Raw genomic sequence first — 15950 nt, forward strand, 5'->3', positions numbered from 1 at the left:
ATTAAATTAAATTAAACAAAATAATTATTTTAAAAAGCAGAAGGAAGAAGAGTAGAGTTAGAACATATGGAGTTAGGCGCAGCATTGAGGGCATTGGGGTGACAGATGCAGGAGAGTGGGACATCCACGCGGGCTTGTGGCCATAGCTCAGGAGCAGGGAGACCAGATTCTCACCTCTCTGGCCGGCACTCATACCTCTCGGCATCAATCTCTGATCCACTGCTGGGAAAACTGGGGACCTTTACAACTTGTGTAAATGTAAATTGTCGAAGCACTTTGGGGTATATTCTGTCCTTTTCTGATTGGTTACTGACACCTACTCTTAGACTGTCTGCTCTGCATCAGTCAGGATAATCTGGGAAATGGTGGGTAACAAAACAGTCTTCAATTCACACAACACAGCACAGCGTAGAGCCAATAAATCAGGTGTTCTGGGCATAGCCTGGCTGCCCTGGTAACAGGACACCAGTCACACGCAGTGTCCCTGGTGTCTCCTGCTCACAGAGATGCTGCTTCCTGGAGATTCTGACCCTGACGATGCTGGCTCAGCAAGGTTGAGCCCTGAGTTCTGGAGGGAAAGAGAAGCCTGGAAACTGCAGAGTCCAGAACAATATAGACTCAGAGAATGGAGTGTGTGTGTGTGTGTGTGAGAGAGAGAGAGAGAGAGAGAGAGAGAGAGAGAGAGAGAGAGAGAGATCGTACCCCATGCATCCTCAGGGGGTTTCTGCCGCAGACTTCAAGAATGAGCATGTCCCTCTTACATACTCTCCATCCCCTGTGGGTGGTTCTCCTAGCAACCCAGTCCCTGGCACTGGTTCTCTGTCAGACCCTCAGGGTCCTAGAGCCTGGAGCTAAAGAGGCCAGTGTCTGGAAGGTACCTCCCTGTGACCAGGTAGAAATTTGGCATAAAAGTGGAATTTGGAGCCAATTAGCTCTGAAACACTTCTTATTAATCATAAATCCAGGACTTGTGAGGTTTGAGAAATCTGTCTACCTTCAACTCTGGGGCACAGGACCGTCAGCTGTGGGTCAGGAAGCCCAGGGTGGGGTGAGCACAGGGTCCTTCCTTCCTGTCCTGATACCACCTCCTGCCCACAGTGCCCTGTCCCCCAGATGCCTCGGTGGCGTGACCTGCAGAGTGTCTGCATTTCTTTGCAAAAGGGCTAATGCCTGGGACTTCACTAATCTGGATACAACATTTGAGGCTGGGTTAGTCCTGAAGGCTAAGAACCTCAAGTGTTCTCGGGACTCGCAAACATTCGGTTGCATTGAAAAAGTTGGCATGCAGAACCTCAGTACTTCTGAAGGAGGAAAAATAAAATCAATTCCTCCTATGAGCAAATACTTAAAGATTGAAATGAACAAAAATGTTTAGTAAAACTCAATAATTGTAGTGTATTAAAGATTGCCTGAGGGTGGTAGGGAGTGGATGACTACAGCTGGAAGTTAGAGTGAAGAATACAGGATGATTTTATGCTGATTAATTTTTGTTAATCACCCTCCCAGAAAGGGAGCCTGGGCAATGGACACCCAGGGAGAACCTGTCACTGTCTCTGCAGCCCTCAGGGGGAGAGGGAGCTAAGACTGCAGAGCCCAGGGAGCTGAGGGGCTGAGGGAGCAGCTGCAGGGGAGGAGGAGCTGCAGTGAGGGATTCTCCCTGGGAGTCTGCACTAGTTGTGACCGTCTTCCTGTAGGTCTGTTCATGGGAGAACATGGTTTCTCTGACCAGGGTGAACACTGGCTATCAGATAGGTTGTATCCTTAGAAACACAAGACGCACACTTTTGACATGAATTTCTGGGTGACCATGACTCTGGGTCATCATTTGCAGACACTGTATTGTGAGACAATAACAATATGCATTGGACTCGGACCCAGGGTTCTGGCGCAGGGCTAATGAAACCCCTGTAATTTCCTGAGAGGCAGGCCTGCCTTTTGTGCTAATGGGTGGTTCCTGGATGAGGACGGTCACTGGAAACTCAGAGGCTGATGAGAACTGGAATTTTCACCCGCCCCCATATTGCGGGAAGAGGGAGAAGGGTTCAGGGGGAGTGAGCAAGTTAACATATCAAGTTCATCAAAACCAAGGGAGGGATTGTGGGAACTTCGATGTATAGCCGAAACTTGTATGAAACCTGGGACCTCCTACCTGTGATTGGCACCTGAGTGGGGCAGTCTTGTGGGACTGGCCCTTTAACTGTGGGTCTGACACCGTCTCGAGGTACATAGTGTTAGAAGTGGGGTATGTTGTAGGATCAGCTGGTGTCACAAGGATGTGCCGTTGGGAGGAAAACTCCCCACACAGTTGGTGACCAAAGTGTGGAAAGGAAAGAATTCTGTGTGAGTACAAAACAAGATACAACAGGAGGAAAGAACTGAGATATTAACTTAGAAATAGTTACTCTTGTTGAAATTTACTGCAAACACTGGGGATGGTCAGGAGTATTTATCACCCCATCAGCGTGTGCCTCTGGGAAGCCTGTGCCATTACGCATACTGTGTGTGGCTCTTTCCTCCTCCCGTGGACATAACCCACTGCAGAGGAGCCCACCTCACAGATGCTCCACAAGAGCTTTTCCCTGACACGAGGCTCAGAGCCAAAATCTCGGGGCCCAGGGGTTTCTGTCTCACTTCCTCGTCATCTGAGACACTGTGAGTAACTAAAGCTGCTCCCACTGCCATGAAATGTAGCACAGTAATAGTCAGCCTCGTCCTCAGGCTGCAGCCCAGAGATGACCAGAAGCCCTGCGTTGGCCGAGGTGTCTTTGGATCCAGAGAAGCGGCTGGGGACCCCCGAGCCCTGGTGCTTATCTGACTCTGATTTATACTCAAGGAGATACCGGGGAGGGCTCCCTGGCTTCTGCTGGAACCAGTTTATGTAGTAGTCAACAACATTGAAGCCACTGCTCAGGGTGCAGGTGAGTCTGGCTGAGGCTCCAGGAGAGGCAGAGAGGGAGGGCGGCTGAGTCAGCACAGGCTGGGAGAGGGAACCTGCAAACACAGACACTGTCAGGGGTGGGACAGGGACCAGGGAAGTTTCTCAGGTGATGGAGCAGGAGGGGAGTCCACTGGGGCACTGAGCCTGGTCCCCAGGGCCTGTCCTACCTGTGCAGTGAGAGAGGAGCACGAGGAGGAGAGGAGTCCAGGCCATGGTCACAGCCCTGAGCCCACAGTGGGCTGGGCTGCCCCAGGCCTCCTTTTCTTCCCCACCCTCTGCCAGAGGAGGGGCTTCCATGCAAATGTGCCCACCCAGTGCCTGCCAGCCCCTCCCTGAGCCTGGTGCCTGAGCTCAGCTCACCTCAGACTGAGGACGGTGGAGGGTGGCTTCACCCCTTGGGAGAAACCGGGAGGAAGCAACTGCTCTGACAACACACAGGTGGGCTCAGGGGACTTTGCAGGACCCAGCAGGCACAGCAGCTGGGTCCCCATCACTGAGCACAGGGCCCAGCCACCAGGCCCAGAGTCCTCTTAGTGAAAGGTCCTCACTGAGCAGCTGGGGGAGAACACAGGGAAGTCCCACAGCGCCCCCTGCTGAGCACAGGGCACACACTGCCCATGGCCCAGAGCTGAGAGCCCAGCTGGTTTCTGCAGGTCTGCAGGTCACTGTCTCTATTCACACATCCAAGGTCTGATTTCCAGACTATGACTTTGATGCCTCGGAGAAATTACTGTAACATTTCACTCCTAGGAGGGGTCCTCTTCAGTGAGATTTGTAAATATATACATATATAAATACTTAAGTTGTGAATCTCCCCTCACCGAGTAGCTTCTAGAAAAAGCGAATGGTCCCTCGTGCATCAAGCAGGTGTCACAGAGCAGCCGAGGGCAGTTGACCTGTTTCTGAGACCATGCAAGGGCTCTTCAGGCAGAACAGTGTCCAATGCTTCTGTTTCAGGGAATAAAAATCCTCTGTTTTGCCCTGGCCGGTTTGGCTCAGCGGTTAGAGCGTCGGCCTGCGGTCCGGAGAGACCCGGGTTCGGTTCCCGCTAGGGGCACGTACTTCGGTTGCAGTTTGTCCCCGGCCCTGGTACGTCGACCGGGTGGCAGCCACTCGATGTGTTCCTTTCACATCGATGTTTCTCTCTCTCTCTCTCTTCCTCTCTCTCCCTCCCACTCTATCTGTACAAAAAATGGAAAAATGTCCTCGGGTGATGATTAAAAAAAAAAAAATCCTCTGTTTTATGTTCAAAAAACAGCCATTCAACACTAATTCCGGAAGATATGTAATTGTAAGTTTTGTAAATGCTCCATTTGAATGAGTTTACATTGGGGAAATTAATAGATTTTGTAGGCTTAAGATTTGCCAGTGAATGGTGTAAAAATTTCTCCTATAATATGAATTTAATTTGATGGCTATAAGTAAAATTTGCACTTTTAGGTATAATTATGACATAGATTTCTTATGAGATATGGTCCTGGGTAATATACAATTTTCATTGTGTTATTTTGTCTCCTTATATTTCTCGGTACTTATTTTCAGTTTCTTTGAGCACTGTCTGTCCTGTCAGGTCACACTGTCATGTGCCCATGGCTGCAGAGACCAGCGTATGAACCCGTACTTCCTCCTGGGCCGGTGAGCACACTCGCAGCAGCTGTGCAAATGCTCACTGACCTCTCGAATCTTTAGTAGGAATCTGGGTCTTTAGTAAATAATCTAGGACGGGGATCACTGCTCCCTAAGCTCTCTACCCGCACAGCATTCCGAGGGATCGTCCTTATTTACAGGGTCAATTGATTGATGGCTTAAAAACCTTCGGTTGTTCCTAATTCTTCTTTCATATTATCCAAACCATTAGCCCAGTACTATACCCTTTTGTGGTCTGGTCCTGTCCCTCCACACCCTCCTGGCAGCCCCTCCCAGGTCTCAATGCTCCAGCCTCATGGTCCTCTGTCCTCAGGAACCCCGAGCTCGGTCCCTTCCACCCCCTTCATGTCAGCTCTTTCCTCCTGTCTGCTGCAAGGAGATTGCCTTCAACTTGAACTCGTGGTGGAAGCGCACGTGCGGCCAATTTGAGCACCGCTTACAACAAGGGCAGACACAGCATCACAGACACAAGTATAAATTTTTTCTTTATTGATTTTATTTAGTTATTTATTCATTTCAATCCTCACCCGAGGATATTTTTTCCATTTATCTTTAGATAGAGCGGAAGGGAGAGAGATGGGGGGGAGAAAAAGAGAGGTGGGGGAGACATCGATGTGAGAGAGACACATCGATTGGTTGCCTTCTGCTAAACCTCGACCAGGGCCATAGATGAACCGAAACAGAGGTACCTGCCCTTGGTTGAAATCAAACCGCAACACGTTGGTCCACGGTCCGATGCTCTAACTGCTGAGCCATACCGACCAGGGTTTCTTTATTGATTTTAGAAACAGAGGGTGGAAAATGAAGGGAGAGATAAAAACATCGATGAGAGGGCATATCGATTTGCTGACTCCTGCACATCCCCTAGGGGGATCTGGCCCTCAACCTGAGCATGTGCCCTGACCTAGAATCAAACCGGCAACCTTGTGGTACATGAGTCAACCCTCAACCACTGAGCCACAAGGCCAGGCACAAATATAATTTTTACACACACTTTTATTTGGGACTTTCTTCATGTTACACAAAATATAGAGAACAGCCCAGTGTTCTCCCTGCAGCCATCATCCACCCTCAACCATGGTCATGTGACTCCTCTCGTCTAACCCTCCACCATCTTCACCTCTTTCCTACTTTCTCAATGCACGATGTGAACACAAATCCCAACACCGTGTCCCTCCATTCAGGTATCAGTTAGCGTGTATGTAGCTTCTGCGGTTCCACAACTCCTGAACATTGAGAAATGGAGTCCAACTGCTCTCACGTAAATTGATTTGTGTTTTAATTTTTCTAATGATTAGCGAAAGAAACTGTTCTGATGGAAAAAGTGAAGAGAGTGCAAGAGATCTCCAGTGTTGCAGTTGTGGTATCACCGAGGGACATGTGGGCTTAGCACGACAGGCACACCAGGACAGACATCTGAGGTCACTCTCTCAGCATCCTTCATGCCCTTTCCCCAGGGCAGAGTCACCTGTCACCACAGAGCTCACTCGCCCACGACTCTTCTTGAGATTCCCCCAGGGCCCTTGGAGGGATTTGGGGTTGAGGAGTTGAATACTAAATTTCCATGATCCCATGGTGGATTCTTGAGATCTTTTTTCACATCTGGTTAACAATTGCTTATCTCACCGACTTTTAATTCACTGAAAAGTGAGTAAATGTTCCCACAACTAACTTGCACTTTACAGTTGATTTGCTCATGAAAGTTGTCTTTTGTCCTCAGAATTTGTTCCACCAGCTCCCTGCTTTCTGTGGTTCCTTCTGTAACTACCTGAAGAGCAATTCCCTCCTCCTTCTCTTTCCCACCTGGACCCATGGCACCCAGTCTGTACCTGTCACCTGCCAGTCCTACAACCAGTACCTTGGGGACAGATCATTAACCACCTGGAGCTCCAGTTTACCCCCTTGTCCTGCACCCTGGGACCGAGGTCAGAGCTCTTTCTTCAAAAGTCTTCCAAAATCGATTCACACTTAAAATGTTCAGAAAGCAAAAATGTTATTTTTCTCCACCACTTTCTCACTCTATTTTATTCTATACACCATAGTCATAAGGATGTTTCAAGCACAAAGACCCTATTCAGGCATCTCTGTATTCAAAAGTCTCCCAAAAATTGTCTTCCTTTGAAGAATAAATGTTTTCATATCTTACTCAAGGACTCTCGTGGGCATGACCGTCATTTCCTCCTCAGCCTCCGTTCTCCCCTCTCCCTGCTGTGGTCTGTAGGAGGCAGGTGCAGGCCCCACTGCAAAAGGATGCTTGGCCCTGAGCCAGTGCTCACTCCTCTTCAAGCCTCGGCCTCCTGCCCTGAGCTGGTCCCCTTCCTGCAGGACCAGGCTGCCACCTCACCTGCTGCAGACCTTCTGACACCAGCAGGAGGGGGAAGAGTTATTTTTATTAACATCATTCGAATGACAAATGACACACATAAAACTATAACCATATGTGAGGATAGTTCATTCCTGAAAATTAATCCTAGAGGAAGAAAAAATATATGTGTCCACCAAAACGTGTATATGATCTTTCATAGCAACTTTTTCAAAAATAGGCCATAACTAGAAACAACCAAAACGTCCTTCACTTGACAGTACACAAAGCAGAGTTTATTCTTGCATTATGTTTAGTAATCATTGTACTATCAGTAGGAACAACTGTAAACCCACTTTGGCCCCACCCTGTATTACATTTTCAGGAATCTGCCGGGCTACTTACCGACCGCCTGTGCGTGCTCCTTAGGGAACTGGTTTCGGGGAGAACATGACCGTCAGGTCATCATTTGTAGATGCAGACAATGTGCTGTGAGATAATAGAAAATATGTGTTTGTCTCGGCCCCATGGTCTTGGCACAGGGCTCCTGAAATTCTCTCATTTCCTGGGTGACAGGCCTGCCTTTGTTGAAACATAATGACTCAGGGTGGCTGCTGGATGAGGAGGGGTCACTGGAAAGACTGAGGCATGATTAGAAGCCTGCAGCCCTGGCCAGTTTGGCTCAGCAGTTAGAGCGTCGGTCTGCAAATCAGAGAGTCCCAGGTTCGGTTCCCGCTAAGAGCATGTACCTCAGTTGCAGTTTGTCCCCGGCCTTGGCTGGGTTGTGCGGGTGGCAGCCACTCGATATATCCCTTTTACGTCGATGTTTCTCTCTCTCTCTCTCCCTCCCACTCTATCTGAACAAAAAATGGAAAAATGTCCTCAGGTGACGATAAAAAAAAAAAAAGAAGGAGCCTGCAACTTTCAGACCTGCCCCCATTGGCAGAATGGAGAAGAACACAGATGGAGTGAGCAAGATAACCTGTCTAGTTAATCGAAGCCAAAGGAGGGATCATGGGATCCTTCGATTTATAGCCAAAAACTTGAGTGAAACCTGGGGACCTCTTACTTGTCATGGCACCTGAGTGGGGCAGTCTTGTGGGACTGGCCCTTCAACTGTGGGGCTGACACCATCTCCAGACAGATAGTATGAGAGGTGAGTTATGTTGTATGACCAGCTGGTGTCACAGAGAATTACTTTTGGGGAAGTAAAATCCCCACACTTTGCTAACCAAAGTGTCAGAATGAAAGTGACCGGTGTGAGTAGAAAACAAGACACAAGACTAGGAAATAATTGAGATTTTATTTACTTAAAAATACTCATTCTTATTAAAATTACACCAGGCATTAGGGATGGTCAGGAGTCTTTATTACCCAGTCAGCGTGTGTGCTTGGGACGTCTGTGCTGTTGTTCATATTGTGTGTGGCTCTTTCCTCCTCCCGTGGACATAACCCACTGCAGAGGAGCCCACCTCACAGATGCTCCACAGGAGCTTCTCCCTGACACGAGGCTCAGAGCCACAATCTCGGGGCCCAGTGGTTTTGGTCTCACTTCCCCGTCATGTGAGACACTGTGAGTAACTATAGCTGCTCCCACTGCCATGAGGTGTAGCACAGTAATAGTCAGCCTCGTCCTCAGGCTGCAGCCCAGAGATGACCAGAAGCCCCGCGTTGGCCGAGGTGTCTTTGGATCCAGAGAAGCGGCTCGGGACCCCCGAGCCCTGGTACTTATCTGAGTCTGATTTATACCTCAGGAGAAACCGGGGAGGGCTCCCTGGCTTCTGCTGGAACCAGCATATATGGTAGCCACCAACACTGAAGCCACTGCTCAGGGTGCAGGTGAGTCTGGCTGAGGCTCCAGGAGAGGCAGAGAGGGAGGGCGGCTGAGTCAGCACAGGTTGGGAGAGGGAACCTGCAAACACAGACACTGTCAGGGGTGGGACAGGGACCAGGGAAGTTTCTCAGGAGATGGAGCAGGAGGGGAGTCCACTGGGGCACTGAGCCTGGTCCCCAGGGCCTGTCCTACCTGTGCAGTGAGAGAGGAGCACGAGGAGGAGAGGAGTCCAGGCCATGGTCACAGCCCTGAGCCCACAGTGGGCTGGGCTGCCCCAGGCCCCCTTTTCTTCCCCACCCTCTGCCAGAGGAGGGGCTTCCATGCAAATGTGCCCACCCAGTGCCTGCCAGCCCCTCCCTGAGCCTGGTGCTGGAGCTCAGCTCACACCCAGACTGAGGAGGATGGAGGGTGGCTTCACCCCTTGGGAGAAACCGGGAGGAAGCAGCTGCTCTGACAACACAGAGGTGGGCTCAGGAGACTCTACAGGATACTGTGGGCACAGCTGCTGGGTCCTCATCATTGAGCACAGGGCCCAGCCACCAGGCCCAGGGTCCTGTTAGTGAAAAGTCCTCACTGAGCAGCTGGGGGAGAACACAGGGAAGTCCCACAGCGCCCCCTGCTGAGCACAGGGCACACACCTGTCCAAGACCCAGAGCTGTGACCCCAGCTGGTTTCTGCAGCTCAGCTCCTCACTGTCTCTATTCACACATCCAAGGTCTGCTCCCCAGATACTGTGATTCTCCTACACTGTAATAATGACTGCAGTATCTCACTCCCAGGAGGATCCTCGTTGGTGGGAGATGAAAAACATACACAAATGACAAATTGATGTGGTTTCACCTCCAGTGACAATGTTGCAAAAGTAAATGCACAATGACCTCCATGTCCAATGTCACAGATGATGGGGCTCTTCATCTGGTTGGAAGGGCTCCTAGGCTGTCAGAGGTTTTCCAGGAGCACACACAGAAGAGTGGTCAGAGGAGGACTATTCAGCAAACACTTCGAGTCCTGAGATGCACGTGCAGTTTTCCCGGAGCTCGGACTTGCCTGAGTGACTGGTAAACACAACGGGTGTGTAGGCTGCACATGGACCCGTGGGAAGTGCAGCTGCCCCTTCACTTCAGGAGTTGACTTTCTAGCTTAGTTTGTGGTGCTCTGCACATCTGTGTGGTGTGGTTCTTGCTAGGATTTCCTTAGGTGTCCTAAAATATGTTCATATATATATATCAATATCTATCTCTCTATATATATGTGTGTGTGTGTTTGTGTGTATATATATATATCCTCACCCTAGGACATTTTTCTATTCATCTTCTGATAGAGCGGGACAGAGAGAAGGAGAGAGAGAGAAACAGCTATGTGACAGACACATCGACTGGTTGCCGTCAGCATGATCCAACAAGGGCCAGGGACTGAACCACAACTGAGGTACGTGCCCTTACCCGGAATTGAACTCACGGCTCTCTGGTCTGCGGGCCAACGCTCTAAATACCGAGTATAACCAGCCAGAGTAAACATATTTATATTTTAAACAACACTCTGTCTCTCTCCCCCTCCATTCCTTCATTCTACTCTCTCTGAAAAAAATCGATGGAAAAGAATCCCTTGGGTGAGGATTTTACAAAATTACACAACAACCTTCAATCTTGTCCTTTCATGGTTTCTGAGACAAGTCCTCATCTATTTTGGGAGTGGATGGGATTAAATTGGGAAGCAAGGGAGACCACACATTTGATACCTCTGAGTGGCTCTCAGTAGCAGGGCACACTCACATCATCCCAGACACAGAGAATTAATATGACGATGTTGAAGTTACACAAACTCTAGAGAAGAGTTCAAGGACCCCCTGCACCCATTACACCACCTCAGCCACCAGCAGTAGGGCCCCTCTCGTTTAATCTTCCACCCCTGGCTCCTCCTCCCACTCCCTCACTATGAACACATCCACACTCCACGTCCCTTCATCAGCATGTGTTTTAGCATAAATATGCATTTAATGTCCCCAAACCCTCCCCAGACACAAGGGATTCACCTGCTCTCACACAGGTGCGTGTGCCCTGTCCCCTCAGGAAGGCTCAGCTCGTTCCCTGTTGTGCTGAGTGGGCGAGGGAGGGAGGGACAACCGTCCTGTGCTTGGGGCTGTGAGGTTCATGGATGACATGTTAGAGGAGAGGACAGTCCAGACCAGCACACACGTCCTCAGACAATCATTTACCGGCACCTTCACCCGCATCACCGTGCAGAATCCTGTCTTCGTCCAAAAAGAGATTTCAAACCATTTTCTTCCTTCAGGAGTTTTCCCACCAGGGTCCTTTTAGGGACTTTGGGGTGAGGAGTTGAACAATAAACTTTGCGGATCCCACGGTGCGTTCTGAGCTGCGAGTTAGTGTCACGTGACAATAGATGGTCTTACAGACTCAGTGGAGTGTGAGCAGACACTCCAAGGACTCCCTGCACTCGGCAGTCCCTTTGCTCACGCAGGTCGTCTGTCCTCTGTCCTCAGGGTTGGCTCCGCATCCACCTGCTGCTCCTGTCTGTTCTCCGGGACCCACACAAAATGCAGACCCCGGGAGTGCGAGACCCTGTCCTGTGTTCACTCCTCTTTGTATCTCATACTCGGTAAAATTCTCCCTAAGGGAATAAATGAAGGTGGATGAGATATATTCTTCTGAACATCATACAAAATTTCAAATTATTAGCTGTACACGTAGTTTGGCCAAAAATTTTCTTCTTTCTGGTTGACAGGAGATTCCACATGACTGGGGCAAGGCTCTCTGACCTCGTGTGAGTGTGGGTAACTGTTGTGTGTAACAGGTGGAACGCAGACGCACAGGGAGATGACACATCTATTTAATCAGTCTATTTAAGAACACATTCCTATGACTTCCCTTAGTCATTTGATGAAAGACTTCCTTTTCAGGTCCTCAAAATGTCATTGGGGAAGACTTCAGGATCTTCATTGCTCGGGTTCCAGGGTTGACCCCTTCCCCAAATCAGGGCCTTCGTACATCTATTTGACCCACGAGGCCTGCCCATCCAGACCTGCAAGCGATGCTCATGACCTCAAGGTGAGCTCAGATGGTCATCCCCCTCCTGTGACCTCCGTTGTGCCTGCACCAGATGAGGCCATGGGGACCAGTGACTCCTTTCGACCCAGGCTCATCAAGGGATGAACCAGGCATTGATTATGTGCAGGAACCTGGGCCCATTTGCCCTGAATCCACCAGGACGGAGGCAGTTTCTCAGGGCCCTGAGGGTCCACCAGAGTCTCAGTGCTTGTGTGTGGAACAGTTCCCATGCTCTACACCCACCGATGAACCCTTCATCTGTGCATGTCTGTGACAGCAGAGTCACAGACACAGCAGCATAGATACATGAGGTGCTGGCGTGGAGCAGAGGGGGGACTGTCTGGTTCCCATGAAATCCAGCAGAGGCCGAAGCAGCAGGAAGGAAGCTCAGGGTTTCTTCGGACCTGTGAACTGAGGATCATCCACAGTGACAGCTCAGGGCTGCTTCTAGAATCTTTTGGTTCCAGTACCCATCACAACAAACTTATGTCCCAAGGAGAGGCGAGAATGAACCTCTGACCAGATCCCCAGGCAGTGAGGTCCCCATGCTCAGCCCACAGTGAGCATCCAGCCTTAGACAAAGGACAGAGGGACACACATTCGAGGGTCTGAAGTCACAGCCCACAGGATGCCTGGGGTCAGAGAGAAGGGGATCCTGTGTGTTCCAGGACCACTCCCCAGGACCACCAGAAGTGGTCTCTGTGGGAGAAATGGGCAAGAAATATGGGCCATGGAGACACTCAGACCTCCATCCATGGGGTCCCGCTCATGACTCTGTTGCAACCTTTCTACTTTTTTGTACCTGACACAAGTGTTCCTTAAATGGAGTTGCCTGGACAGATACATGAAATGAGGAGACTCGAACACAGCAGGAGAGGAACACAGACAACTGTGGTGATGGCCAGAGGGAAGGGGGTGGAGGAGGCAGGGTGGGGGCGGCAAAGTGCTAGACTATGGAGACAACTGTAACGTGTTAACAATTACATTAAATAAAATTAAACAAAATAAAAATTATTTTAAAAAGCAGAAGGAAGAAGAGTAGAGTTAGAACATATGGAGTGAGGCCCGGCATTGAGGGCATTGGGGTGACAGATGCAGGAGAGTGGGACATCCACGCGGGCTTGTGGCCATAGCTCAGGAGCAGGTGGACCAGACTCTCCTGTCTGGCCGGCACTCATACCTCTAGGCATCAATCCTCTGATCCACTGTTGGGAAAACTGGGGGCCTTTACAACTTTGGGGTATATTCTGTCCTTTTCTGATTGGTTACTGACGCCTACTCTTAGACTGTCTGCTCTGCATCAGTCAGGAGAATCTGGGAAATGGTGGGTAACAAAACAGCCTTCAATTCACACAACACAGCACAGCGTGCAGCCAATAAATCAGGTGTTCTGGACATAGCCTGGCTGCCCTGGTAACAGGACACCAGTCACACTCAGTGTCCTTGCTGTCTCCTGCTCATGGAGATGCTGCTTCCTGGAGATTCTGACCCTCACGATGCTGGCTCAGCAAGGCTGATTCCTGAGTTCTGGAGGGAAAGAAAAGCCTGGAAACTGCAGAGTCCAGAACAATATAGACTCAGAGAATGGAGTGTGTGTGTGTGTGTGTGTGTGTGTGTGTGTGAGAGAGAGAGAGAGAGAGAGAGAGAGAGAGAGAGAGAGAGGGAGAGAGATCGTACCCCATGCACCCTCAGGAGGTTTCTGCCGCAGACTTCAAGAATGAGTATGTCTCTCTTACATACTCTCCATCCCCTGTGGGTGGTTCTCCTAGCAACCCAGTCCCTGGCACTGGTTCTCTGTCAGACCCTCAGGGTCCTAGAGCCTGGAGCTAAAGAGGCCAGTGTCTGGAAGGTACCTCCCTGTGACCAGGTAGAAATTTGGCATAAAAGTGGAATTTGGAGCCCATTAGCTCTGAAACACTTCCTGCTAATCATAAATCCAGGACGTGTGGGGTGAGAGAAATCTGTCCACCTTCATCCCTGGGGCACAGGACCCTCAGCTGTGGGTCAGGAAGCCCAGGGTGGGGTGAACACAGGGTCCTTCCTTTCTGTCCTGATACCAACCCCTGCCCACAGTGCCCTGTCCCTCAGATGCCTCCCTGTGGTGACCAGCAGAGTGTCTGCACTTCTTTGCAAAAGGGCTAATGCCTGGGACTTCGCTGATCTAGATACAACATTTGAGGCTGGGTTAGTCCTGAAGGCGAAGAACCTCAAGTATTCTTGGGACTCACAAACATTCGGTTGCATTGAAAAAGTTGGCATGCAGAACCTCAGTACTTCTGAAGGAGGAAAAATAAAATCAGTACCTCCTATGTGCAAATACTTAAAGGTTGAAATGAACAAAAATGTTTAGTAAAAGTCAAATACAATAATTGTAGAGTATTAAAGATTGTAATGTATTAAAGATTGACTGAGAGTGGTAGGGAGTGGATGACTACAGCTGGGAGTTAGAGCGAAGAGTACAGGATGATTTTATGCTGATTAATTTCTGTTAATCACCCTCCTAGACATGGAGTGTGGGCAAAGGATACCCAGCGAGAACCTGTCACTGTCTCTGCAGCCCTCAGGGGGAGATGGAGCTAAGACTGCAGAGCCCAGGGAGCTGAGGGGCTGAGGGAGCAGCTGCAGGGGAGGAGGAGCTGCAGTGAGGGATTCTCCCTGGGAGTCTGCACTAGTTGTGACCGTCTTCCTGTAGATCTGTTCAGAGGGGAACATGGTTTCTCTGACCAGGGCGGACACTGCCTATCAGATAGGGTGTATCCTTAGAAACACAAGACTCACACTTTTGACATGAATTTCTGGGTGACCATGACTCTGGGTCATCATTTGCAGACACTGTATTGTGAGACAATAACAATATGTATTGGACTCGGACCCAGGGTTCTGGCGCAGGGCTCCTGCAACCCCTGTAATTTCCTGAGAGGCAGGCCTGCCTTTTGTGCTAATGGGTGGCTCCTGGATGAGGACGGTCACTGGGAACTCAGAGACTGATGAGAACTGGAATTTTCACCCGCCCCCATATTGCGGGAAGATGGAGAAGGGTTCAGGGGGAGTGAGCAAGTTAACATAGAGTTCATCGAAACCAAGGGAGGGATTGTGGGAACTTCGATGTATAGCCGAAACCTGTGTGAAACCTGGGACCTCCTACCTGTGATTAGCACCTGAGTGGGGCAGTCTTGTGGGACTGACCCTTTAACTATGGGTCTGACACCGTCTCCAGGCAGATAGTGTTAGAAGTGGGGTGCGTTGTAGGACCAGCTGGTGTCACAGAGATGTGCCGTTGGGAGGAAAAATCAGCACACATTTGATGACCAAAGTGTGGAAAAAAAAGAGTTCTGTGTGAGTACAAAACAAGATACAACAGGAGGAAAGAACTGAGATATTAACTTAGAAATAGTTACTCTTTTTGAAATTTACTGCAAACACTGGGGATGGTCAGGAGGATTTATCACCCCATCAGCGTGTGCCTCTGGGAAGCCTGTGCCATTACGCATCCTGTGTGTGGCTCTTTCCTCCTCCCGTGGACATAACCCACTGCAGAGGAGTCCACCTCACAGATGCTCCACAGGAGCTTCTCCCTGACACGAGGCTCAGAGCCACAATCTCGGGGCCCAGTGGTTTTGGTCTCACTTCCTCGTCATCTGAGACACTGTGAGTAACTAAAGCTGCTCCCACTGCCATGATATGTAGCACAGTAATAGTCAGCCTCGTCCTCAGGCTGCAGCCCAGAGATGACCAGAAGCCCCGCGTTGGCCGAGGTGTCTTTGGATCCATAGAAGCGGCTGGGGACCCCCGAGCCCTGGTGCTTATCTGAGTCTGATTTATACCTCAGGAGATACCGGGGAGGGCTCCCTGGCTTCTGCTGGTACCAGTATATGTAGTAGCCACCAACACTGAAGCCACTGCTCAGGGTGCAGGTGAGTCTGGCTGAGGCTCCAGGAGAGGCAGAGAGGGAGGGCGGCTGAGTCAGCACAGGCTGGGAGAGGGAACCTGCAAACACAGACACTGTCAGGGGTGGGACAGGGACCAGGGAAGTTTCTCAGGAGATGGAGCAGGAGGGGAGTCCACTGGGGCACTGAGCCTGGTCCCCAGGGCCTGTCCTACCTGTGCAGTGAGAGAGGAGCACGAGGAGGAGAGGAGTCCAGGCCATGGTCACAGCCCTGA

General features: G+C 50.2%; 3 gene segments (V, D, J or C); all 3 read right to left on the reverse strand.

The window, feature by feature from the left end:
• Positions 1 to 2638: 2638 nt before the first annotated feature.
• LOC118640367 lies at positions 2639 to 3165 on the reverse strand. The segment is given in 2 exon segments: positions 2639 to 2991; positions 3106 to 3165. Coding segments are annotated over 2 exon segments (399 nt in total).
• Positions 3166 to 8446: 5281 nt separating this feature from the next.
• On the reverse strand, positions 8447 to 8959 carry LOC118640368. The segment is given in 2 exon segments: positions 8447 to 8799; positions 8914 to 8959. Coding segments are annotated over 2 exon segments (399 nt in total).
• Positions 8960 to 15423: 6464 nt separating this feature from the next.
• Positions 15424 to 15950, reverse strand: LOC118640369. The segment is given in 2 exon segments: positions 15424 to 15776; positions 15891 to 15950. Coding segments are annotated over 2 exon segments (399 nt in total).

Source organism: Molossus molossus, unplaced genomic scaffold (genome assembly GCF_014108415.1).
Source record: "Molossus molossus isolate mMolMol1 unplaced genomic scaffold, mMolMol1.p scaffold_m16_p_22, whole genome shotgun sequence".
Lineage (NCBI taxonomy): Eukaryota > Metazoa > Chordata > Mammalia > Chiroptera > Molossidae > Molossus > Molossus molossus.